Source organism: Phycodurus eques, chromosome 2 (genome assembly GCF_024500275.1).
Source record: "Phycodurus eques isolate BA_2022a chromosome 2, UOR_Pequ_1.1, whole genome shotgun sequence".
Taxonomy (NCBI): Eukaryota; Metazoa; Chordata; class Actinopteri; order Syngnathiformes; family Syngnathidae; genus Phycodurus; species Phycodurus eques.
The window spans coordinates 35,558,642-35,585,307 of NC_084526.1; the positions used below are offsets into that span (position 1 = coordinate 35,558,642).

At 40.9% G+C, this 26,666-nt stretch overlaps 1 protein-coding gene across 14 annotated transcripts in view; it reads left to right on the forward strand.

Annotated features, from left to right (window-relative positions):
* tjp1a (tight junction protein 1a) overlaps positions 1-26,666 on the forward strand; it is a 193,187-nt gene that overhangs the window by 141,797 nt on the left and 24,724 nt on the right. For 6 of the 14 annotated variants that reach the window (XM_061670482.1, XM_061670488.1, XM_061670484.1 and 3 more), the window contains 18 exons: positions 620-756; positions 1,151-1,256; positions 1,532-1,682; positions 9,444-9,552; positions 9,650-9,869; positions 10,285-10,469; positions 10,757-10,852; positions 11,899-11,925; positions 13,685-13,767; positions 13,985-14,195; positions 14,584-14,684; positions 14,975-15,325; positions 16,196-16,435; positions 17,841-18,656; positions 18,769-18,851; positions 19,034-19,210; positions 26,368-26,474; positions 26,571-26,666. The exon at positions 26,571-26,666 is cut by the window's right edge and continues 164 nt beyond it. In XM_061670482.1, the coding sequence (XP_061526466.1) occupies positions 620-756; positions 1,151-1,256; positions 1,532-1,682; positions 9,444-9,552; positions 9,650-9,869; positions 10,285-10,469; positions 10,757-10,852; positions 11,899-11,925; positions 13,685-13,767; positions 13,985-14,195; positions 14,584-14,684; positions 14,975-15,325; positions 16,196-16,435; positions 17,841-18,656; positions 18,769-18,851; positions 19,034-19,210; positions 26,368-26,474; positions 26,571-26,666 (3,296 nt within the window). The remainder of the gene's footprint in view (positions 1-619; positions 757-1,150; positions 1,257-1,531; positions 1,683-9,443; positions 9,553-9,649; positions 9,870-10,284; positions 10,470-10,756; positions 10,853-11,898; positions 11,926-13,684; positions 13,768-13,984; positions 14,196-14,583; positions 14,685-14,974; positions 15,326-16,195; positions 16,436-17,840; positions 18,657-18,768; positions 18,852-19,033; positions 19,211-26,367; positions 26,475-26,570) is intronic. The other 8 variants (XM_061670485.1, XM_061670486.1, XM_061670496.1 and 5 more) reach the window with 3 other exon arrangements.

The window sequence follows — 26,666 nt, forward strand, 5'->3', positions numbered from 1 at the left end:
GTCTGGAAAAAAGTCTCCATTGTTTTTATGGAACCATAACCCGCCCTACTCTGCCTCTGATTGGCTACTCGCTAGCTCCAAAACAGGAGTTGTACTTTTAGTGGATAAGGATTCGCTGAAGCACTTCATTAGACAACACACACGCATACATGGGTTAGCAATGCTGTTCATCTGTGGATGCAGATTCACAAGCCTTTATGCGTCCCTGCTCATTTCTGTGTGTCTCAGACGTGGGACGCAAATCAAACGAGATGCCTGATTCTTAAGTTTGCCCATAGTCACCCAGCCCTAGTGTAGGATCCCCCTTCACATTGCGCAAGCATAAATTTGAAAACTTTACAGCTAATCCATATGAACGGTATTGGCAGTGATTGGAAGATCTCAGTCATCGATGGTCGTTTGAATTGGCAGCATAAAACCCTTATCGGAGCAACCCTAATCATTTCTATTCATTTTTCTATTATTTTTTTCTTGTTGATTCTCCTATTGCAATTGAATCGTATGGGTTTGACCGTTCTAAATGTCATTATAAACACAACAAATTATTCAGCCCTTTAAGAAGCAAAAGGAAGCATTCTGGTATTGATTTCAGTATAATTGTGAGGCTTGTTTGTTTCAGTCATCGAAGTCGAGATGAGGAGCAGTCTAAACCAGGGGCTATGTCCACGCCAGTCAAAAGCTCTGATGATGGTGTCTTGTCTCAGTCTAGTGACCAAACCAGCTCCAGAGATGACAAACAGTTACCTCCGCTGCCTGGTACACAGTTTTTCTTTTATTGTCAAGCCTTTGTTGTCAATGGGGAAAGGACGTGAGAATTACATGAAACGTGTCATCAAATGATAAAAGGGACTTAAACCTTGGCAACAATTATAATTCTGAAACTGGTGCTCAATACAGTAAAGATCTGGGACTGTTTAGATTCAGTGTAGTGCACTTCATTCCTTACTCTAGGTTTTTCAGAAGCATTTAAATTATATTTATTTATTTACTTTGACAATTAAGTTAGTTAAGTGTCTGTTAACAAGTGCAATAAATTGTTTGTCCCCGCTGAATAATTTTTTATTCATATTGCAGTATGTAAGGCTTTGGTATGTCAGATTTCTCCCCCCATGGTTTAGAATTTGACCTGCTGATGTTTGTATTTTGGCAGAACCAAAGCCTGTGTATGCACAGCCTGGCCAGCCTGATGTGGACCTGCCAGTCAGCCCCTCTGACGCACCTGTCCCCAGCGCTGCTCATGATGACAGTATCCTCAGGTATCCTCTCTGCTCACACAAAGCTCAGTCAAGCCTTCACTAAATCTTTAGGACCACAAAATTAAGCAACACCTAATTTTTGTCCTCCTTTTCAATTGATTACATTACTACAAGTTATTTCAGTTTCCAATTTGGGGTGTTTCTTTCTTTTGGATGGGTGCTGACAATTTTGTCCACCTGTGTAAGTCTAGTTCAAAGTCAAGCCTTTGAATTCTCTTTTCAAATGCATGTAACATTTTGCCAAGTGCCATCTGACCACCAATTTTCTCTTGTAGGCCAAGTATGAAGCTGGTAAAGTTCAAAAAGGGAGAAAGTGTTGGTCTTCGGCTAGCTGGAGGAAACGACGTTGGAATTTTTGTAGCGGGAGTTTTGGAGGACAGTCCTGCAGCCAAGGAAGGACTGGAAGAAGGGGACCAGATTCTCAGGGTACTAAGCACCTCAACTATTTCTTTACATGCACTTGCACACATGCGCCTTAGTGATGTATTCCTTAAACATTTTCTCTGGGAGAAAAGAAAATATCATAGGACTAAGTTGATTTTACTGTTTTACATGGTTTCAGGCAGGAGGGTAACGCATGAGTCTTGCATTTGTATCAAAACATTTCGCGCAAAGATCTCACTGAATAGTTGAATAGTTGTGGTTTTCAAGGCTAATCTGTCTTTAATGACATTGTTTACACTGTCCTTTACTAAACCAGAAGTCGGAAGTGTTTCAAGAAAAAAAATCTTCTCGCTACATTGGCACATATTGAAAATGGCACCTGTCTCTGACCTAAGGAGGACTCGCTCACATAGAGCCATAATTTATTTTTTAACATAGCTTTTAAGTTGTACTGTCATGCACATCTCAGGTCTTTGGAAAGTACCATTAGTTAAATTCCTTTTCCAAATCATATCATAGTGGGAGGAACAGCTGGTGGTTAGCAAGAGGTAGCAGCCTACACAAACTTTAATGAATCCACTGGACTCCCAACACCCTGATAGTACTGGGAATACAGTACAATGTACTTTATCTGTCAGTCTGTGAGTCATTACCAAGCTGTGCCTAGTGTTAAGACTCCCATTGTGTCCAGTGTGAACAAACAATAGTCGTCGTTCTTGCTGCCTGACCTCTTGAACAGTTCTTCTGTTTCACTGAGTGCCATTTGACTGGATGACGCTTTTGATTTCAGCCTCCAATCCACTGTTTGGACAATCTACAATATGTACACATTGTTCAAAATTATTATGCACGCAGGTTTTAAAATATTTTTCACACTGTACATTTCTTCAAATCAAGCAATTGTAAAACTATTCAAACATTCTCAGAGGTTTGTTCCGATAAAGATGTATTAGGGAAAGGTGTCTGTCAGGCAAATGCATCATATTAAGGGAGCAGCTGTTAAAATGCCAATCATGAGCAGAAATCAAGTATTTGAAGCTGCTGGACTCTAGTAAAATGGACCTCAATGCAGGATCCTCCAATGGTTTTGCAGTCATGCATTTGTAACTTTCAATGAGATGTCTGGCTCACTCTGGAGCAAACTGCTACAGTTGTTGCAGGTTTGATCCTTCCACAGATGCTCAATAGGATTTAGATCAGGGATCATAGAAAGCCACTTCAGAATAGAACAGTATTTTGCTCTTTCTTGGGTGTTTTTAGATGTGTGTTTTGGGTCACTATTCTGTTGAAACACCAGCAACTGAGGCTAAGCTTTCTGAAATTGGGCAGCACATTTCTCTCGAGAATACTTTGCTAGTCTTGAGATGTCATTGTACCCTGACCAAATTCAAGACACACTGTGCCAGATGCAGCAAATAATCAGAATCATCTTTATTTGCCAAGTATGGCAAAAACACACAAGGAATTTGACCCCGGTAGCTGGAGCCGCTCTAGTACGACACCAGACATCCATTTGACAGAAAATACTTTTGAGACGTAAAAACACAGTACGGAGAGTCACTGAGCAATGAAAGGTTACCAGTAATGTGGTAATGCTGATACGTTTCTCTTTTTTTTATTTTATTTATTTTTTGACAAGAGTGAAATCTGCCTCACATTTCTGAGGACTGGGATTCAAATCCCGGCCCCGCCTGTGTGGAGCTTTCATGTTCTCCTCGTGCCTGCATGGGTTTTCTCCGGGTGCTCCGTTTTCCTCCCACATCCCCAAAACATGGTTGGTAGGTTGACTGAAGACTCTGCAGTTGCAATTGGAATTTGTCCTTTTTGTGGCAGTACCAAACCATACTGTGATGGATGAACACATGACTGATTTGATGACTGCTGTGTAGAACTGCCTCAACAGCTCCTGTGGCAGGCCGTGTTTCCTCAGAAGCCGCAGAAAGTACAACCTCTGCTTTTTGAGGATGGAGTTGAGGTTGGTCTCCCACTTCAGGTCCTGAGAGACTGTGAACTTGAAGGTCACGACGGTTGACACAGGGCAGTTGGACAGCGTGAGGGGCAGCTGTGGCAAAGGTTGCCTCCTGAAGTCCACGATAATTTCTACGCGTGTTCAGCTCCAGGTTGTGTCGGCAGCACCACAGGTCCAGCTGCTCCATTTCCTGTAGATACGCAGACTCGTCACCGTTTTTGATGAGGTCGATGCCTGTGGTGTCATCTGCAAACTTCAGGAGTTTGACAGCCGGGTGCGGTGATGTGCAGTCGTTCGTATAGAGAGAGAAGAGCAACAGAGAGAGGACACATCCTTGGGACGCCCCGGTGCTGGTGGTGCGTGCGGATCAGGTGGTGTCCCCTCACCTGCTGTGTACTGCCCGTCAGGAAGCTGTAAATCCACTGGCAGATTTCACTTGAGCCGCTGAGCTGGAGAAGCTTGGAGGAGAGGAGTTCGGGGATGATAGTGTTGAACGCACAGCTGAAGTCCACGAACAGGATCCCCATGTAGGTCCCCCTGCCATCAAAGTTTTTCTGGGATGTTCTTTTCAAATCAGTAGAAGGTATGAAAGTCGTCAGTTAGCCCTTTATTGCTCTGTGGTTGGGGTGATGGTGGCTTGTAGTTGGTTAGCGATTGTCATCCACGCCAGACTGATTTAGTCGTTTACGCTAAACTGTTTTTCTAGCTTTACTGCGTAATTTATCTTCGACATTAATTTCTGCAGTCAGCTGGTTTCGATCGCAATTATACAGGGCTCTATCCCCACATCGATAGGTGACCTCTTTTGTCTGGCGAAGTTGCTTAAATTTAGCAGTGAACCACGGCTTGTTGTTATTGAACATGCGAAATGAGGGTACACACATTTTCAAAGAAACTGATATAGGTCAAAGACACTCCAATTTGTGCAGTCTGTTCGAGCTTTGCTTCATTGGTCCACTTTTTCACTGTTTTCATCATAGGCTTCGCACATTTTAGTTTTTGCCTGTATGTTCGTATTGAGTGAATTAAGCAGTGGTTAGACGAGCCCAGAGCTGCACGGGTGATAGCAGGATAGGCGTTATTTAGTGTAGTATAGCAGTGGTCTAGGATGTTGTTTTCCCTGGTAGTCGATGTACTGCTTGTAATTCGGGAGTTCATGGTTGAGTTTAGCTTTGTTAAAGTCCCCAACAATAATGAGGGGAGAATCTGGGTGCTTTTTTTTCTGAGTTCATTTACTTGTTCAGGAGCAGTGCGGCATTCGTGTTAGCTTGAGGAGGAATGTAGACACCGGCGAGGATGAAAGAGGTGAACTTGCGCGGCGAGTAAAATGACTTACAGTTCACAAACAGCGACTCCAAGTCCGGGCTGCAGTGTGTGCTAAGCTCTGTGACGTCTGTACACCATTTTCCGTTGCTATAGAAGCATATCCTGCCTCATTTTGTTTTTGTTATCCCCAATAACTCCGTGACGCGGTCTGCCCGGTGTAGTTGGCATTACGGCGCCATCAGGGACGCGTTCACAAAGCCATGTCTCCATGAAGCACAGGGCAGCGGAATGTCTGAAGTCTTTACTGGTCTTTGTGAGAAGATGAAGCTCATCCATTTTGTTGGGTAGGTAGGATAGATTTACGAGGTGAATCGACAGGAGCGGCATTTGGAATCCTCTCTTAAGGCTCGTTTCCCCCGATGGCGTAGTACACGGCGGCCGTCCCTCTGATAAGTAACTCAGAGAAAGAACTGAGCGGATTTGTTAAAGTTGGTGAAAGAAAGTCCGGGGTAGACCGCCTAATGTTTAGCAAGTCTTCCCTTGTGTAAGTGAGTCGCGTAATGTCTCGAAAGACGAACGAAAAACACAAAAAGATAGACAATACTAGAGATCATGTAACCGAGGCGACCAACCTAACACAGCCTCCTCTTTATTTCACAGAAGGGAGAGTGCTTTCATTTTTTTCCATCTGTGAACATAGAGCTGATGTGCTTTGCCCAAAAGTTCCAGTTTTGTCTCATCAGTCCATAGAACATTCTCCCAGAAGCTTTGTGGCTTATCAACATACAGTTTGGCAAACTCCAGTCTCACTTTTTTTGACTTTTTTTCAACAGCAGTGTCCTTCTGGGTTGTCTCCTATGAAGTATGAAAGCACCAAGAAGCGAATGCTCCGCATCTCTCTCCATCGCTTTAATTGCATCATATTTAGAGTATACAATAATTTATGAGTGACAAAATGATAAAGTTACTGTTCTTAACGAATATCATTCATGGAAATGTTCCACAATGCTAACACTAAAGCTTTCTTTAGGCTTATTTTCTTTTTACAGGTAATGCCCTGATGGGCACGGCACGTTCATGTGGATGAATTGACCTGGAGGTCACTCTTTCCCACAGTCCCTCATGTAATGGGTTCATTTAAAAACAAAAACAAAAAAAACACACGCACAGTGCAACATAAATCAACGGTAAATTTGACAGTTAATTAACGTACACATTCCACAAAGTGCTGGTAACATACACAGAAAAGACAACAACAGTTAACGTCACAATAAGGATATTAACGTTAATTATTGCAAACAAAACACTCCACATTGCACTGTTTGGAATCGCGGGGCTTGACGTCATATATGATGGTTTTTGTTGGCATTAGCAGCTAGCTTTGTAAGCGATTACGCAAATATTTCATTTCACAGCAGGTCGGCCGTGCGCTGTCTGGGCTTCCTGTTCATTACAGTCTGGTTTAGTCAGTGTAGTGTTCTCAAGAATTAGTCTTGTACATCTTTTTTATTCACTTTATTTACCGATCAGCACACATCGAGCACAGATTTGACATAAAGCAACATTTTTCTTCGTGTTCTTTTCTCCATCTCTCTTTTATATAAAACAGTATTTTTACACAGTGCCCCCTAGTGTTCCAACTGAGATACCACAGTTGGGTAAAACTGCCTTTATAACAAGATGACACTTATAGTCCTCTTTTTTTAATTAATGCCTTATGTTTTTGATACAAGAAATAAAAATACATTATTTATTTTTATTCCTGTTTGAAATTTCCTCACTAGAAATATTTGGTGACGAGAAAATGCAGTTTGAGGCTATATGCACAGTGTCAATTTGAGAAAAATACTGTTATGTAAGAGGAAACCAATTGGTCGTTCATTAAGTGAAATGTCTCATTTTTCTCTTGTGTATTCATAATTGCTCTTTCACCAAGCAGAAATATATTTGTTCTACTTTCTCCTGGATGCAAATTCTCATTTGTGACAGTTCTGTTTAATCTTACTTTAGAAATAAAGTGAGAAAAAGTAAGTCAAAGCATAGCATTTTAACAACTGAAAACGTACTATAACTGAAAATGTACTATCGATCAGTTTTGACGGGGCATAAACTAAGCCCCTCCCCCACTATTGACGATCAGCTTTGAAGGTGTAAAAATGTTGATCAGCCCTCAAGTTTTCTTATAAAGGTTTAATGAACTTGTTTATCAAATTTGTTTTAATAAATAAATATGGATTTGAAAAGGCCTTCGACCGCATCCCCCAGGGGGTCCTGTGGAGGATGCTCCAGTAGTGTGGGGTACCCAAACCTTTAATACGGGCTGTTCGATCCCTCTACGCTGTCAGAGTTTGGTCCGCATTGACTGCAGTAAATCAGTTTCGTTTACAGTGAGAGTTGGCTGAGGCTGCCTTTTATCACCTATTCTGTTCATTACCTTTATGGACAGAATTTCTCGGTGCAGCCAAGGTGTTGGAGGGGTTTCGGTTTGGTGATCTCAGCATTGTGTGTCTGATTTTTGTAGACAAATTCCTTGTCTTGTACCATATTTGGCCATTAAAACAAATTCTGATTTTGTTCACGAGTGATGGGGAAAAAAGAGCGGGAGCTCGACAGTCGGATCGGTGCAGTGTCTGCAGTGATGTGGACTGTATCGATCTTGTCGTGGAGAAGAAGGAGCTGAGCGAAAAGGCAAAGCTCTCTATTTACTGGTCAGTCTCCATTCCTACCCTCACCTGTGGACGAAAGAACAAGATTTCAGATACAAGAGGCCGAAATTAGTTTCTTCTGCTGGGTGTCTGGGCTCTCCCTTAGAGAGAGGGTGAGAATCTCGGTTATCCAGGAGGGGCTCAGAGTCAACCCGGTGCTCCTCCACATCGAAAGGACGCAGATGAGGTGGCTGGGGCATCTGTTTAGGATGCCCCCTGGACGCCTCCCTGGAGAGGTGTTCTGGGCACGTCCCACTGACAGGAAGGCCCGGGGATGACCCAGGACACGCTGGAGAGACTATGTCTCTCGACTGCCCTTTGAACGCTACTGGATCTCCCTGGATGAGTGGGACGAAGTGGCTAGGGAGAGAGAAGGCTGGGCTTCTTTGCTTAAAGCTGCTGTCCCCACAAGCCGAACCCCAGATAAGCGGACGTAAATGGATGGATAAATATTAATTAAATATATAAATGGAAATATTAATTATACTAAAATATGTTATTACTTTGTTGTTAAAATGACTCGAAAGGACTCAAAACTCAAAGTGTCAGACTTGCGACTCTGGTCTGACTTGACTCTAGACTTGAGGGCAGAGGCTTGACCTACATGTGACTTGCAAAGCAATGACTTGGTCCACCTCTGGTCCAGGGTTTACCCGCCTCTCGCCAGAATTCAGCTGGGATAGGCTCCAGCACACTCGTGACCCTAATGAGGATAAGCGGTATAGAAAATTGATGGCTTGAGGTTGTGCATAGTAATTTACAATAATTGATTTTGTTATTATTTAAATAAAAAATATCTCTCGTCATGGTAGTTTTAAGTAAAAGACAAACTAGTATCGAAGCTCATGTAATTGTTTATCTCTTTTATTAAATGTTCTTCCTATTGTGCTGCACAAACATGTTCAGACTTCCAGGACATTGTTCTCCATCTTTGAATTCTTGCTTTTTGTTCCTGGTGTTCTGATGGAGATAAAGACATCAAGTCGCTCTGTTTCAGGGAAGGATAAAGGTGTCGTTCTGAAGTTCTGTGATTAAGCCCCTGTGATTCCACTTCCCCCGCTGCCCTTCAACCAGAGTCAATAAACATGCACTTATTGTGTTTGGGAGGGCAGCAGGACATGAGGGGGAGGCAGCTTTGTCATAGGGGATTATTGGATAGCTTCTGATGACAAACAGGTTTTTAATTTAGTGCTAATGCAAAATTGTCCAAAGGTTTATATAAATTTATATTTTTGTACTTAATGCTCATTCTTCCTAAACATTTTCTCCGGGTTCTGTAGAATTTTCTCTATCTACTCTAGGTCAGTGATTCCCAACCAGTGTGCCGTGGAACATTAGTGTGCTGTGAGGGGTTTTCAGGTGTGCCATGGGAAATTATCATTCTTTATTCACAAGAAATAATGTATCTTTGTTCATCTATGTAGCCCTTTTAGCACCATAATAATAGATATATTTATTAGTTTCACAGCTTTCGGGGCACTTTGAATGATTAAAATTGCACGAAGTAGCAAGGTGTTTGAAATACACATGTGCCACGGTGTCACTGGTGATCGCGTGGTTTTGAGGCATAGTGACAGACAGAACAAATAAATGCTCTTGTATTAGATGGCAGGAAGTAGATACAGTAATTAATTGGTGTGCCGTGAGATTTTTCAAATGTAAAATATGTGGCTTGCCTCCATAAAGGTTGGAAAGCACTGATCTAGGAGAAAAAAAAACATTAGGTGTCTGAGAGAATTTGCTGACTGACTCAAATGATTTTCCAGTTGTCAGTGCAATGTCCAGTTAAGAACATAATAAGCAAATGAAATATTTTAGAAGTGAAGGAAGATTATGAACCGCTTAATTTTTTTGTACCTGTAGGTGAACAATGTGGACTTTGCCAACATAATTAGGGAAGAGGCGGTGTTGTTTCTGCTTGATCTCCCGAGAGGAGAGGAAGTTACAATCCTCGCTCAGAAGAAGAAAGATGGTGAGTTGTTAGTACTTGAAACACATCGGCCATCTGCATACTAAAATAATTTCACAATGTCATTGTAACAATTGGTTTTATTTTTTTATATCAAAAGTGTATCGGAGAATAGTGGAGTCAGATGTGGGCGACTCCTTCTACATTCGCACACATTTTGAATATGAAAAAGAGTCACCATATGGCTTGAGCTTTAACAAGGGCGAGGTGTTCCGAGTGGTAGACACCCTCTACAATGGCAAATTAGGATCCTGGCTTGCTATTCGCATTGGCAAGAACCATCAGGAGGTGGAGAGGGGCATCATACCCAACAAGAACAGGTAAGTCTCAGGTCACACCAAAGGACATAAGTTTGTGGCGGCAACAACAAAACATCCAAAACCTTGCAGCAAATTATGCCACTTCCTTTTGTAGTCTTGGGACTTTTTTTACCAGTATGAATGTGAAGTAGGTCATATGTATTCATAATTTCACACATTAGTGACACCAGCATATATTGATATGGAGGTGCTTTAGTAAAGCATGAACATAATATCCCATCTAGCCATCCATCCATTTTCTGAACCGGGTGTAATATAATGTAATTAAATATTGTTAAATTTTAAAAATGTTCATCTTAATTTTACTTTACAATATATTTTTTTTAGATGTGTAAATCATTACATTAATTTGTAACTTGAGACTGAACACTACTTTTGAAGTCATGACAACATATCCTACTGCTCTTTGCTACAGGGCTGAGCAGCTGTCCAGTGTGCAGTACACCCTCCCCAAAACACCAGGGGGTGATAGAGCGGATTTCTGGCGATTCCGTGGCTTGCGAAGCTCAAAGAGGAATTTGCGGAAGAGCAGGGATGACCTATCAGCACAACCGGTTCAGACTAAGTTCCCCGCCTATGAGAGGGTGGTGCTTAGGGAAGGTGAGCAAAGGTCAAGGCATTGACAAATTGAGAATATCAAGATTAACATTGTACAGGTCTGTGAACTAGTAGTGATGTTTCAACCTGAAGAATATTCCTTCCTTTTTATGTTGGTCGCTTTTTTTATTCGTACCTAAATGTTTTACAAAATGATGAGTTTAGAGTTCATCATATTAGTCAGTGGCATAGATTTCCACATTAGACCTTTAGAAATTGTCAGCTTGTTTGATATTGCTAATATGCCCAGAACTGTAGCTCACCTTGACATGGTCTTTTTTTACAAACAGCTGGGTTCCTGAGGCCTGTGGTCATCTTTGGGCCAATAGCAGACGTGGCAAGAGAAAAGCTGGCCAGAGAAGAGCCTGATGTCTTTGAATTAGCAAGTAAGTAGTCAACAACCAGTCCCCTTTTGCTCCTCTTAATGTGCTAAAATGTATTTTATGAATCAGCCTGCATGTAACAGATGTTGAAATCAGTGTTGGTTCATTGGCCCTGTTTACAGATCTCTCACATTGCCAAGGTTGACTGAATGGTGTAGTTCTTTAAACAACACTGTAATTAGTTGATTTAAGTCCATTAATTAGGGTTAAATGGTTGCAAGAGATGTGAAGTTTCATAAAAATGTTAGGTTTTTTAACTTAAGTTAAATGGCTTTTTGAGTTAAAAGAACAGTGGAGGAGAAAGATTGTCACACTATAACATTACACTTACTGTACATTCTTTGTTAGGCTTGTCTTTTGAATTAGAACAATAATTATTTCATACACTTATATAATACTGACTGGAAGGAGAGTTAAATTCTGTACAAAGTTTCTTCTTTTGCGCATGTTTGAACCTTGCAGTGCAATGATCATTGATGATGCACATTGTCGGGTCTTGTTCCTGTGGCATTTTCTGTTCATTGTTTTTCTCATGTTTACGTGTCATTCTTCAACAATTAAAGCAACATAACGTTGGTGTCGGGCAGAAACTTTGCATCTCCAAAACAATCACTTTTCGTGAAACCAAAAAGACGGCAGATTTGTTGAGCCATTAACATTGCATTGTCAAAGAGAGCAACACATTTTTAACACTCTGTCTGCCAGCCAATAAATACATATATACATACGTAAGTAAGTAAATAAATAAATAACATACCCACGTGGGGACTGACCAATAGTAACGATTTGTGGAAAAACATGAAATTGACCAAATTTGGATATAGGCAGTTTCGGCCTGACACCAGCGATAAGTAAGCATCCTCAACTCTTTTATTTAGTTTTTACTGTGTACTGCTCTTTACTTTGTTACATAAAAATGTGCGTACTATGAATTCCAAGTAAGCAAAGATAGAACCAAACCTACTCAGACCAAACATAAGAAATGATTCCATTTCTTGATTTGTCTTCGTAACTCTAGTGATCTTTTTGTAACTGTGTTTTCTTTTCAGAAACACAGCAACAACAAGGAGGAGAAAGTATGTCATTCAGTGCATCAACTTGCATTTGTTTTATTTGATTTAAAGAATGGCAGATAATTAATCAGCAAGCATTTGGTAAATGGCTTGCTTGCTTTTAGATATGTTGGGTAATACCACTTGATTTAATAACTCGCAAAACAGTAATGGCTTGACTGAACATGGGAGAGGTGCCACTAATGAAATGTAACATACTAACTCACAGCCATTAGTATTAGTACCTGTTCTTACAAATATGAGTACTGTATGAGGTATTTTTCTAAAGGTTCTTTAAGTAGTCTCATGGGACTGAGTTCCCATTATTAATCATGACTAATGCTGTAAGTAAAAAATATTTTAATTAATATCCATCAGTTTTCTACCTTTACTCTCAGAATTTAGCTACAGTGTGGCACAACACAGAATAAGCAGTAGAGAAAAGAGTTGGATGGATTTACAGCTGTTGTATTATTACTCAAGTTGTGTTAAGAGTGATGTAAAAATGTTTCTTTTTGAGTGGCATTCTCATGTGAAACAGTAGTTGAATGACTCACTATGCCTTGGGACATGCCAGTCAAATGGTTCATCAGTTTCACTGCAAATTCTCCACTAAGTGATGACGTTTCTCGAGTCACTTGAGTAAAAACATTTAGATTAGACTGATTGACTTTTTTTTTAAGCAGGATGACAGCACATCAACATTAAAAAAAAAAAAAAATCGACTTTTTGCACATCTTATGTTGCTTTGGTTACTGTCTTAAGATTTTCACACCATCAAAAGGCGCCATAATATTTGGATCGTTGTAGTCCCACAATACACACTGAAATCAGAAGATTCTAACTTCAGTGTGTGATATTTTTGAGTAAAGAAAGAGGCATCTTTTCTAAACTGCCAGTATTTATCCACCAATCTTCATGTGTTTTTAAGATAAAGCTGACACTATTGAATTGACAACAATCTTTGGCACAATCCAAAAACAAAACAAAATTTTATCTTGTGTCCCATTGAGTGAGACAAAAAAATCCCTGCACAATGACTTACTGTATACTGTCAGCAACTTGAGCATTTTATTTAATGTAAAGCTATAGAAACCTATAGCTTTACATGATATTGCTGCATATGGTTGAGTATCTGACTTGTTGCATGGCAGTACTGTTTGTACTGTAATAGTCAAAGAAGACCCTACTGGAGCCCAGTAATTAATTAAAAATCTGAAAGTTTTATATACTGTGTATTTTGGAGTTCTATGAGTCACTATCCTTAGCATCCTCATGCGAAAACTACCCTTTGAGTACTCTTGTGTTTCCAGGCTGGACATCATTTCTGATAGTTGTATGAATCATAATCCCCTCTACACATCCATGCTTAAATCCCTGCATTTTACAGTGACTGTGAATTGTCATAAATGCCAAATGACCCTCCTGTTCCTATATTTCATGTCAGTGTTTCTCACAAAACAGACTTCTGGCAACTTGATTCACTTTGTTTGCATTTGCACGCACACATTCACTCCAAACCATCTGTCATTTCCATTGATCTATCCAAAATTCCTAATGGCTAGTGCATGAATTGGCTGCCATCCTCATTTTGTCTTGGCATCTGTTTTCATAAACACTTGTCTTCTCCTGTACAGAGATTATTATTCTGTATTTTACAGTTCTTTTTATGGGAGTCGACAACCGCATGCCACAAGGAAGACTAATTTGGGCACTGCTTGTCTTGACTGTTTATCTTTCGTGTTGATGTGATGCAGTTACAGTGTCTCTCTGTCTTCCACAGAAAGTGAACCAAGGGATGCTGGAACTGACCAGAAAAGCTCTGGCATCATTCGCCTGCACACCATCAAACAGATTATTGACCGGGTGAGAGAACCCTTTGATCTAAAATCACAATAAGTATAATTCTTTTAACTTTTGTAGCATGTTGCTTTATTATGAGCGGCTCAATGCTACCCTCTGGTGGAGTGCACAAACTTGGTCTGATTGGATGTAATTTTCAGAGCACGGCAAACCCTCAAGTAGTGTACACAAGATACATGCTTTGAAAACAATATGTTTTGACGCTTAATGTTTGCATAAGGACAAACATGCGGTGCTGGACATCACCCCGAATGCAGTGGACCGCTTGAACTACGCACAGTGGTATCCAATTGTAGTGTTTCTCAACCCTGACACAAAGCAAGGCGTCAAGAACATGAGGACCAGACTCTGTCCTGAGTCTCGGAAGAGTGCCAGGAAGCTCTATGAACGAGCCCTAAAATTGAGGAAGAACAATCACCATCTCTTCACCAGTAAGTCGCCCGGGGGAGAATGAACAAGTTGTTTTAAAGGAGGGAAAATTATAACATTTTACAATCGTAAAGACACATTTCATGGTCTGCAGTGTTGGCCTCACTGCACTCAATCTAACTGGTATTGTACAGAGGCGACGTCATGCAGCAGCTATGCTGCTGTTTCATCCAGATTTAGACTTCCTCTACATTTGCTTTTCCTGCCAAGGCCCATGCTGGAGCCATGCTTTTGAAGCATCTGTAAATGATAAAAAATATTGCAGTTCTACTTTATATAATCCCCTCAACAAACACACATGCAAAAATAAGGCTGCAGATGATGTTAGTTCTCCGTTTAAAAAAAAAAAAATTTGAAATCTCATTTGTCCCTGCTACTCTTTGTGTTCAGCAACGATTAACTTGAACAACATGAATGATGGATGGTTTGGAGCACTGAAGGAAATAATCCAGCAGCAGCAAAACCAACTTGTGTGGGTTTCAGAGGGCAAGGTAAAGCACACAAAGTTTTTTCACCAAGTAGTACAGTTCAGGACCTTGTTGCTGTGAGGTGATCTTGTATTGATCATCCACCATGGCGCAGTTGAAAGAATCGACTCTACGCAACATTGGCAATAGAGTGGGAAGGTTTAGTTGGTGGGCTACCCTGCATTATGTGGTTTACATAGCTGATGCACTGATTATCTGAATTGCACTGCTTGAAAGAAATTTAACATCGACCTTAAATGAATCTTTGTTCATATTGCTGAGTGAAAACTCTTTGCTGCCACTTTGTGTTACAGGCTGATGGAGCAGCAGAGGACGATCTGGATATCCATGACGACCGTCTGTCCTATCTGTCTGCACCAGGCAGTGAGTATTCCATGTACAGCACCGACAGCCGCCACACCTCTGACTACGAGGACACTGACACGGAGGGTGGAGCCTACACCGACCAGGAGTTGGACGAAACCCTGAATGACGATGTGGGTCCTCCTACGGGGCCTGCCATCACCCGCTCATCTGAGCCTGTCCGAGAGGACCCGCCTGTCATCCAGGAAGCACCTGGCTACGCTGGTTACCAACACGCATTGCAGTCTGACCCCCTGAACCGCATCGACCCGGCTGGTTTCAAGACACCAGCGCCGCAGCAGGTAGCGTTTCTGAGAGCCGTGCGTCTCCCCTGTTGTCTGGAGGACGTGGTGTGCGTTAGAAGGGTGTTCTGGAGGCGCTATTGAAGGCTCATGTTTATTTTTACAGTTATTGTGTAGCTTTATTGTTCCAATGCAATATCAGTGTGAAAGTCAAAACTTGCTGGTAAGGTATTTATCATCACACTATAAAAATATTATACAAAATCTACTACTACAGTATTTATGTATTTAACCCTTTCGTGTGTGTGTTGACTAATCTGTGTGTTGCATTTTAGAACCTTATATTAGAACTTAATACTCACTTTTCCTCTTGTATTCTGTATTACCAAGACTTGTCTCATCTGTGTGACAGTTGCTGCTTTCACTGAGAAAACAATCACATATTTGTCCAATTGTCTGTAACAGTACTCACCTATATGCACTTCCTACTCTTGTTACACTTGTGATTGGGACTGTGTTGATACCAGAAAGTGTTGTGTGCATGTTGAAAAAAACGTGTAAATCCAATAATGTTGTAAAAATGTATTTATCACAATTCGATTTCCAAATCTAAATGTTTGTCGATACAGTATCTGTTAATAATAAAAAGGGAGAAGGATACATTACTGTATTGTTACCATAGAATTAAAGCCAAATTAGTGTATTCTAACATTGAAAATGTGTCCTAATTCCTAACTTGGCATGCTGTTAGTTGATCAACAGCTCCGAGTAAGTGTGGAGGCAAGGTGATTGGCTGTTTGAATCAGTGTGAACTGTAAAGCACAAGCAAGGAGCAGACTATTATAGAGAGGCCATGACAACACTAACACTTGTTTGCACTGCACAGTAGTGTCAGCACGTGTTATTAAACATTTTTGAACCACTTCACAGAAAGCAGAAGCCACTGCCACCCCTAGCAACCCCCAGCTCTCTGACCCCCTGGCTGAGACAGTGACCCCTGCTGTAAAAACTGTAGAGGGCCTGAGCCCTGGCGAGGCTCCTGGAGCTCTCCACAGCCTACCAAGTCCCAACCCAGAGGCTGGCTCACTAAAGAGGCCCACGCCTGAGCTAGCCCCTGAGAGTGTCACATCAGAACCAAGACAGTCTGGACTGGACAGTTCAGAACCAAAGGTATCCAACTGACCTGCCACTGGATGCTCCATGACCGGGCCCAGCTCAGCTCGATATGACCCAACTGACCGCCTGTGCTGCTGCTGCATTTCTACCTGCCTACTTCTGCTGCCACGCTTATCCGTCTCTACTTTTCGCCCCCTGCATGTCTGCTGACCACAATGCTGCCCAGAAGACATAGAATTTTGTGTGTGTGCGTGTTTACATTTGTGCATGTGTGAGCACGTGTTGGTAAGCAACAGTGAGTGTGGAAGTATTAGCTGGAGCAGTGAATGTCTGGCATCTCTCACTGTTGTTTAATCCAGTGATTCTCAACTGATGGGTTGGGACCCAAAAGTGGGTCACGGACCTAATTTGGGTGGATCACGAACAGCTAAATTACCTGTATTCTTATTCAGATTTTTTTCTGTACTGTTCAGAATCCCCACATGGAGCACGATAGGTAAGGGACAGGAAATGTTACTCACTTGTGCTCTAGTCACTAGTTTACTCCATAAGTATTGGACAGTGGAGCTCAGCCTCTGACTAACAGGCATCATGGCTAGCAATATGCCTTGGGCGGTATGTCAAACGAATTTGAGACAGCATTTAAAAATATACTGTCCACATGTTTTCGGAGGCTATTTCTAAACAAAAAAAGAAATCTTTATTGTTCTTTAGTGGGTCACAACTTTGTAAAAATAGGAAAATGTGGGTCCCAGGAATGACAACAGTTGAGAACCATTGGTTTAATTTATTTGCATGGCCACTAGAACTAGATCTCTGTGCTGTATTTTCCAAAAGCTGATGAAACAGAGCCTTTGTTTTTGTAAAAGTAGCCGTTGATTTTCCAACCGTCACATCTAAGTCTCTAGTGATCAAAGAAAGAATCCTGTAATAAAAGCTTTGGTGAAAGACTTAAGATTTGGCTGGAAAATGAATGGTTACTTCTTTAATACCATGTTTTAAAGTATGTTTATGCAATGTGCTAGTTATGTTATTGTAAGACAGTGGGTGTCATTTTCCTAAATTTGATCAGTCACATCAGATTGGTCTGTACCAATGGCTTATACAGTGCATATCTTGTTAAATTTCCAAACATCTGGATGTCAGAAAATGCTCCAGGCAAAAATGTATCCCATTGTTTTGTAGTGTATTTTTTTTTCTGCAATATAATTTTAATTGTTTAATTTGAAAGTATGCTGTCATTGTGATTTCTGTTTTCATATATATCTGATCAGTAATCCCTCCCTCTCAGTTTCTCTATTGCAGGTCTTTCCCCCTCGTTTCCTCTTCTGTAATTAATTTCACATAATTGTTTTAATATTTTTAGTTACTTCAGCCTTTCACATCTTGTATTGAAGTGTGTAATATATTGGTGGATTCTGTGACGCTGCTAACCTTTTAATGTGTTGTGTATTTGTAGATGTTTCAAAAGGATCCATACAGCCCAGATAGCACAGGGAGACCTGGTTCTGCTATGAAACCTGGAATTTACAACCCTCAGCAGGGATATCACCCTGACCAGCAGCCGTACAGAGATTACGACCACCCACCCAGTCGATATGATGGCAACAGTGGAGGTGGTTATCTAGAACCAAAGTACCGAAATTATGACTCTCAGCCGCCGTTTGAGAACAGTGTGCCTCACTACGACCAGCAACAGTGGAACCCTTACGGCCAGACAGACTCTACTGCCAACTCCCAGGACTATGATCCACGCCTCCCATACAGCGATAGCCTCGAGTCTCAGCATACCCATCCACTCCGCTTCGATGAGCTTCCACCTCAGCAGGGATTCGACGGACGGCCTCGCTATGGTAAACCCACAGTTCAGGGGCCTGTCCGCTACGATGATCCCCCACCCCTTTCTCCAGGACATGACCTGCACTACAACCATGATTCTCAACTAACCTCTCACTCTTCGGCTGGCCGCTCTCCCAGTGGCCAGTGGCCTGCCTACAGCCAGGGACCAACACCGCACGTAAAAGGCTACAAACCTCAGCAGTATGACACTACTCCTGTAAACTCTGACACCAGCCCCACATCACCTCCCAAAGCAGAGGTCTCCTCACTTTCCCCTGTAGACACTTCAAAGCCTGACACTGCCAGAAATAAGTTACACGAAGATGATCCTGCCATGCAACCACAGTCGGTCCTAACAAGGGTCAAGATGTTTGAGAACAAACGTTCTGTTTCCGTTGACCGGGCCAGAGATACAGCAGATCCATCTGGGAACAAGGTAAACTTTTTGGCTTTCCATTGATTAATAATTCAAGTTAAATAATCTCAGTACTAGTATGGGAAAATGTACCTGATGTACTAGTCACACATTTGTCCTTTTGTTAACATAGGTCACAGATTTGCCCTTGAAAGCAGGGGGAATCATCCCAAAAGCGAATTCTTTGAGCAACCTGGACTCAGAAAACAGGTTTAGGTAAGCTTTTGTTTTTGTTTTTCACTCTTTGGCACTCTGAGATTTCAGGTTAATTCTAGAACGACGTTTGTTGTTTAATTGTCATGCCCAATTTGACTAATTTTGATTTTATTTTATTGCTCCTTGCACGACCATGTCTTCCTTGCACTGCAACTGACGAGTGGCATTGTTTATCCACCTAGAGTCCCAGAGCCTCAGAAACCTCTGTCCACAGTGGCTGATGACATTGTGCGTTCCAACAATTATGACCCAGATGAGGATGAGGACTACTACAGGAAACAGCTCTCTTACTTTGACAGGCTCCAGACTGGCCCCGCCAAACCACAAGCTCAAGCACAACCAACGCACAACTTCTCCAGGTAATTCTCAAAAGTGCATTATGATTTTGACATGGTTTGTTCTAAAGCAGTCACCCATGGCACCAGATTTACTCGCAATTCATACAGAAATCGACAAATTGAAGAAAATGTGGTGTATACAAATTAGACTGGGATTTCAGGATTTTTAATCATTTAAAAATGTGCAAAAAAAGATTGATCCGTTGTAGTTACTTTTGGTAATGTTGGAACTCCAGTAAAAGTCAGATTTTCGTGTGGTTTTGTTGTCACTCTTTCTTGGCATTTCAATGTTGTTGTTTTTTTTTTAAAAAGGACCTATAGTGTCCAGATGGCCTATATTTCACAAGTTGTTCTTTTTTCCCCCTACTCAACTAAATGAAACTGGTAGTCATTCCAATAATATCAATCAATTTTGGAGCGATAAGAAAATAAAAAAATGCCCTGGGAACGCCCCTTTTTATATGGCCAAAATTGATAGGCCGCCATGTCTTGGTGTGGGGTCAGCGACGGAACTGGAAACCAAATTCACCACGTAGCCCATGTGGGAAAAGGAATGTACTGTACGATACTATGAACTGTAAAGTACCGATACCAGTAGCGGAACGAGGTATTTTGATGACAAAAATAGCACGGTACCAGTTTTTTATTTTTTTGTCGCGGTACATTAAAAAAACAAACAAACAAAATCTGCAACAGCGTTCATATGGCATCTTAAAGGCCAGTACAGGGTCAGCCAATGACTGCCTGTCTTTCGACAAGTTAAAAATGCCATTATGTGTGGAGGGTGGGTTCTGTGTGTGTGTGTATGCGCGACTGTGTGGGAATCTGGAGAATGAAATGGCTTCAAACTGCCGACTTCCTCCTGCAAATAAATTAGCATGTGTTAGCGTTAGCCACTGGGATGTAACCGTCTGTGGCTCACGAGGCTATGTGAACAAAGACACTTGTAGTGGATTCTCCTGTGCTCTTAGGGGAACTCTGCATTCCATGCACATGAATGTCAGAGGGTTACCAGCAGATCGATACCATGCGGTGTTTCCCCATAGAAACAGAATGTATTTGCGGTGGTGAGTATCTGGTGGCTGGCCGTATCCGAGGAAGGCGGGCATAAGGGTAAACAAACACTGACTGAATAACTTACAATAAATTAAAATTTTTCAATGACAAAATACAATCGAAAATAAAAAGAAAATCATCAAGAAATTCATGTAAAATCAAACACTTACAGGGCTCTACTTTTCCATTGGTAGCACTGGACCATGCATGATGTAGTCTTACTTAATTGGCATAGTGTAGTGTTGTATTTAATGAAGATTGAAAGTGACTCAAGTTGTATCTGCAAAATATTTTATTCTGTATTTTAAGTTTATTTGCAGCAATCAGTGGCTGACTAAAGAGGTCATCTATATAATTTTAAGACATAATGGAAACATGTTCAGATGAAAGCTAAGCATAACATCAGATATGTACAGACCCTTTTCAAAAAATTTTAATATCATGGAAAAGTTTATTTATTTCCATAATTCCTTTCAAAAAGTTACACTTTCAATCCCTTTGCTGTAATTACTGCCTCGATGCGCCGTGGCATTGCCTGGGAGTTATGGAAGCCCAGATTTCTTTGATGCTTGCTGTCAGTTCTTCTTTGTCTTTGGGTCTGGTGCCCCTCATTTTCCTCTTGATGATGCACCAGCAAAAGAAATGACCGCGGGCTTCAGCGGATTATCAGAGTGGAATGAGGTGGGAGTCACCGCTTCACAAACTACCACATTCCGACGCATCCGGGAGATGGGCTACAACTGTTGGGTTCCTGGGCTCAAGCCACTTCCTACGTTGGCTCAGGCTCAGAAGCGTCTCAACTGGGCCAAGGAGAAGGACTGGACTGTTGGCCAGTGGTCCAAGCTCCTTTTTTTCCCTGATGAAAGTAAAGTGTGCCTTTCATTCGGGAATCGAGGTCCAAGGGTTTGGAGGAAGACAGGTGAAGAATAGAACCCAAGATGGTTGAGCTCATGTGTAAAATATCCACAGTCAGTCATGATTTGGGGTGCAATGTCCAGGGCAGGTGTTGGTAAACTCTGCTTTCTTAAATCCAAGGTCACCGCAACAGTCTACCAGAATGTTTGAGAGGACTGAATGATTCCTTCTGCTGAGGATCTCTATGGAGATGCAGATTTAATCTTCCAGCAGGACCTGGTTCCTGTCCATACTGCCAGAAGTACCAAAACCTGGTTTGATGCCCATGCCGTCACAGTGCCAGCCGGATCTAAACCCCATTGAGAATCTATGGGATGATATCGAGGAAAATGAGGGGCACCAGACCCAAAGACAAAGAAGAACTGACTGCAAGCATCAAGGAAATCTGGTCTTCCATAACTCCCAGGCAATGCCACAGGATTAATGCCTCAATGCCACGGCGCATCGAGGCAGTGATTAAAGCAAAGGGATTCCCAACCAAATATTGAAGATTAACGTATCGTTTTGAAAGTACCATATTTTGATTTATTTAATGTGACCCTAATTTATTCTTCTTTTTTCGACAAAAAATGAGAAGTAAATGATTTCTTGACTTTGTTCCTGATTCCTGATTTTGTGGCTTTTATGAGCTGGAAACCCTAATTATGTAAAAATAAACAAATCAATAATTTAAATTGTTTAAACTGTGGGCCCTGAATCTATAATCTACGAAAGTTTAACTTTTTGAATGGAATTATGGAAATAAACTTAACAAGGATAATCACATTTTTTGGAAAGGGTCTCTGTGTGTTTACATCGATTCTGTGTTTTTTTTAATTTTTATTTTTTTAAACTTTTCATAAATGCTGTACTTCGATTAACGTAACAGCATCATTTATTTTTTTTACCATACATGGGGGTTGGATTAAGGGGTAAAACAATCTGTGATTTGAATTTTAAAAATTTATTTAATATTAATAAATATTTTTTATTTTTAGTAACCGTTGAATTGTTTTCAAAACATGCAATACTGCACATAAAATTACAACTACTTTGAAAAGTTCCGACAAACATTTTCAAAATTATTTTAATGAAGAACTCCCGTGGCAATACGAAGTAAATCGGGACGCTGACTCTGTCTTATATGAATGGTGGACATGACTCTTAACAGTTGCATCCTTATTTGTTTTAGAAAGAGCTACACATCTAAATAATTGTGGACAAAGAAGTTAACTGAGTTAAGTTAGGAGTGGCGGGGGACTCTACGTGCTTGGCACTGCAGCTGGTTCGCTTCCTGTAATCATACATGCAAATCAGTCCCCTTTCATCAAAATTTGCCGTTTTGAACTCAAAATAGGCCATTTACGTGAATCGTATAGATCAGATGAGTTTTTCGTGTGGGGCGGGTGGTCGCTGTTGCTGTCGTCATAGGCTGTTTCGTACTCCTTGAACGCTGGCAGCTAGATCCATTCCACGCATCCCCCATCCACACACAGATGTAATTTCTGAATATTACTCTGCGGCGGACTCATGTGAGTCCATTGGCCTGATGTTCCGCCTGTGCGGTCAGGATGTGCATTGGATACGTCACAGGAGTTGACGAGACCAGAAAAAACACTTCCGCTGCTTCTGCTGCTGCGGTTCTTTTACCCCGTTACAATGATCTCGATGCTCATTTATCAACTATTTTGTGCGCATTTATCAACTATTTTGTGCACAAGACTACGACTTCGACTTCCACATTGGTCGCTGTTTGCGCCAATCCAATTTAAGCACTAGTGACGTTTAAGTCTATTTCACCAATCAAATGACACAAGAAAGTCACATGACCTCACACAATGTCTTCTATTGGGCTTCCCGGGCATACAGTAGGTATTAACACTAGATAACCCAGCACGGTTGATGGTCATGCCTACGTTGCGACCATATTTTGGAAGGTCAGTGTTACCATGAAGGCAACGGCGCGTGACTCGTGTTTACATTTAGATGAACAAAAACAAAAGCTTTCATTTATTGTAGTATTTATCTGGCACCGTCTGCCCAAATGTGGATATTTCAGCTCACTTATAACTTGAGAAAACACCGTGCAGTAAATTGCAAATTTTTTTTTTTTTTTTTTTAGTTTTTATTGTTTGTGCTATTTACTCAGTCTGTTCACGCATACCGCTGATTTCTCAATAAGTGGAAGAAAGCGATTGGGAGGTGATTGGTGATTATACAATGCCCCCCCACCCCTGGTCAGTCACCCACAGCTTTGCTATTTTAACAGTTGCAAAATCTTGTCACCTTTTCTCGCTCTTCGCATCAAAATTACGATGGTGGGCGCAATGGTGTGTGTGTGTGTGTTTGTGTTTGTATTGCCCCAATATCAAACCGTCACTCACGTTTACGTGCATTCACACATACACATACACCTACACACACACACACACACACACACACACACACACACACACAGTTGAGGGCAATGAAATAGAAGTGGTCCATATGTATAATTACTTAGATGTCCTAATTGATGATTCATTCACTTTCAAGCCACATATAGAAACTCTTGTGAAGAAGCTAAGGCTAAAATTGGCTTCTAATTTTAGAAATAAGCTGTGTTTTTCTTTAATGTAAAAAGCATCTTGTTGCTGCTATATTATTATTTTTTTATAAGTGTTGGATTATGGGGATCTTTTGTACATGAATCAAGATGCTGTTCAAGGTCTTCGAATGATTGATTACTGATTGCGACGCTTTGAGATTAATTACTAACTGTAAGATGTGCACTCACCACTGTAAATTATACTCTTGAGTAGGATGTCCTGCTCTCGCCATTCGAAGGGCCAGTCATCGTTACACTTGGATTTATCAGGCAATATTGGGACTACTGCCTTCATACATTTACACATTAATTACTCTGAGAAATGCTGAATACTATTCTCTTCGGTCACATGATTTGTTGTTTTCTGTCCCTTTTTTATTTATATTTTTTAAAATATATATTCCATTTTCCTGTAATATGCTTCAGGAAGACTCAACGCTAACTGATTTAATTTCTTTGAGCACGTTTTAATCCAAACTGAGTCTTTTTGAGACATATTCAACAATATGCACTTATTTTTCAGAATGTGTAAACTTTTGTGTCATCTCTACAAAGCCGTGAAAAAGTATTGGCCCCCTTCTCAAATTCTTATATTTTTGTTGTGTTTCCCCACTGTAATGTTTAATATCATCAAACAACTAACAAATTCCAGAACAGTTGCAAAATAAAGTAATTGACATCTACCAGTTTGAAAAGGGTTGCAAAAGTCATTTCTAAAGCTTAAGAATTCCAGCGAATCATAGGGAGAGCCATTATCCTCACATGGAGAAAAACATGGAACAGTGATTAACCGTCCCTGGAGTGGCCAGACTACAAATATAACCCTAAAAGAACAGTAATGACTCAACCCAGGAGGCCGCAAAGGAACTCAGGAAAACTTCCAAAGAACTGCAAGCCTCCTTTTCCTCAGTTAAGGTCAGTGTTCATGGCACAACAATAACGAAGAGACTGGGCAAAAATGGCATCCATGGTAGAGTTCCAAGGCAAAAACCACTTCGGATCAAAAAGAACACAAATGCTCAGATTACATTTGCAAAAAAACATCTGAATGATTCCCAAGACTTTTGGGAGAATATTATATGGACTGATGAGATGAGAGTTTAGCTTTTTGGAAGGTGTCTGTATAACAGCATTTCAGAAAAAGAACATCATGCCAACAGTCAAACGTGGTGGTGGTAGTGTGATGGTCTTGGGCAGTTTCTCTTCTTCAGGACCTGGACAACTTGCTGTGATTGATGGAACCATGAATTCTGCTGTTTAACAAAAAAATCCTTAAGGAGAATGTTCAGCCATCCGTTGGAAGTACACTTGTGTTCTGCAGCAGTATAACGATCCAAAGCACACCACCAACTCAACTTCTAAATGGCTTTAAAAAAACAGGTTTTGAAGTGGCCTAGTAAAAGTCCCGACTAATCCGATTGAAATTCAGTAGCGTGACCTTAAAAAGGGGGTTCATGCTCGAAAACCCTCCATTTTTGCTGAATTCAAACAATTCTGCAAGGAAGGGTGGGCCAAAATATCTCCACAGAGATGTGAAAGACTCATTGCCAGTTATAGAAAACACTTGATCTCTGGTGAGGATGGCTCAACCAGTATTAGGTTTAGGTGGTCATGACTTTTTCACATGGGTAAAATTATATATTTTTTTCCCTTAATAAATCACCATTTAAAAACAGCATTTTAAATTCACTTGGGTTACATTTATCTATTTACATTTGTTAGATGATTTTAAAGTGGGGAAACTGCCAAAATATAATAATTTGAGAAGGGGGGCAATACGTTTTCACAGCACTGTATGCATGTATGTAACATTATTTTGTTTACTGCTGCCTCTTGGTCAGCACACCCTTGAAAAAGTGTTTCTTAATCTCAATGGGATGTTTCCTTCTGCCCTCAGTTAGTGTAAAGTATGTAACCTAGACAGTGAGCTAAACATCTATTCTAAATGGTTATAGCAATAAAAGGACACTTTTGTTGTACCCTTTCTTTACTGAAGACCATTCTTTTTTTTTTTCATTTTGTGAAAAGATTGATTTGCCAAGGCTCCCCAATGATAAATGGTGCCGAGAGAGATAAATCGTCGTTTTTAGACCTTGAGTTGTGCTGTAGCAACTCCCAATTACGCTAGATGGCACTGGTATACACAATGAAATGCACAGACGGGTATAATAATAGCAACATTGACATCTACTGGCAAAAAAAGAGCAAAGGCAGTTTTCAAGACAGATTAATTTGCGTTACAGGAGAATTTTCTCATAAATGAGGGACAGAACATACCTGGTTAATTATTGGTTGAACTAAAATGAATGTCCTTGTCTTCTCTTGTTGACGTCAGCAGGCTTACGCAGGTTTTCTACCTAAATGTGGGCGGCCACAATCTGTCCGTAAATCAAACTTGTCATCAGAAAACAAGCCTGAAATGACTACTGAGTCTATTTTGGTGGGAATTTTTTTCTGCAGAAATCGTTTTTAAGTCCAGAACTATGGAATAAGTGCCAATGTTCATTAGATGGGTCCTTATAAGGTCAAATCTATAGAAGGCCTTTTGTCGGAGGGGTTGTTGAATCCACTGTACATTCCTTAAACCCAAATATCCTTTCCACGTTCAATGTTTGTGATAGTTTTCTTCCTGTGTTTACAGAACTGAATCAATGGAGAAACCAAGTGCAGCAGAGAAACGATATGAACCAGTACCCCAGTTGACACCCTCTCTGCCACCAGCCACACTTCCCAAGCCCTCAACTGAAGGTACAACACACATCCTGCGGTGTAGTGCAAATAGTTTTGTGTAAAAAAACACCCTAATAATTCCTTTATTAATACTTGTGAAACGCTGTTCCTCAGCCAAGCATCCTTACAGAGAGGACACTGTCCAGAGCAACTTCCTGCCTCACAAAGGTTTTCCTGAGAAGCCTCCAGTGAATGGCACTAGTGAAAAGC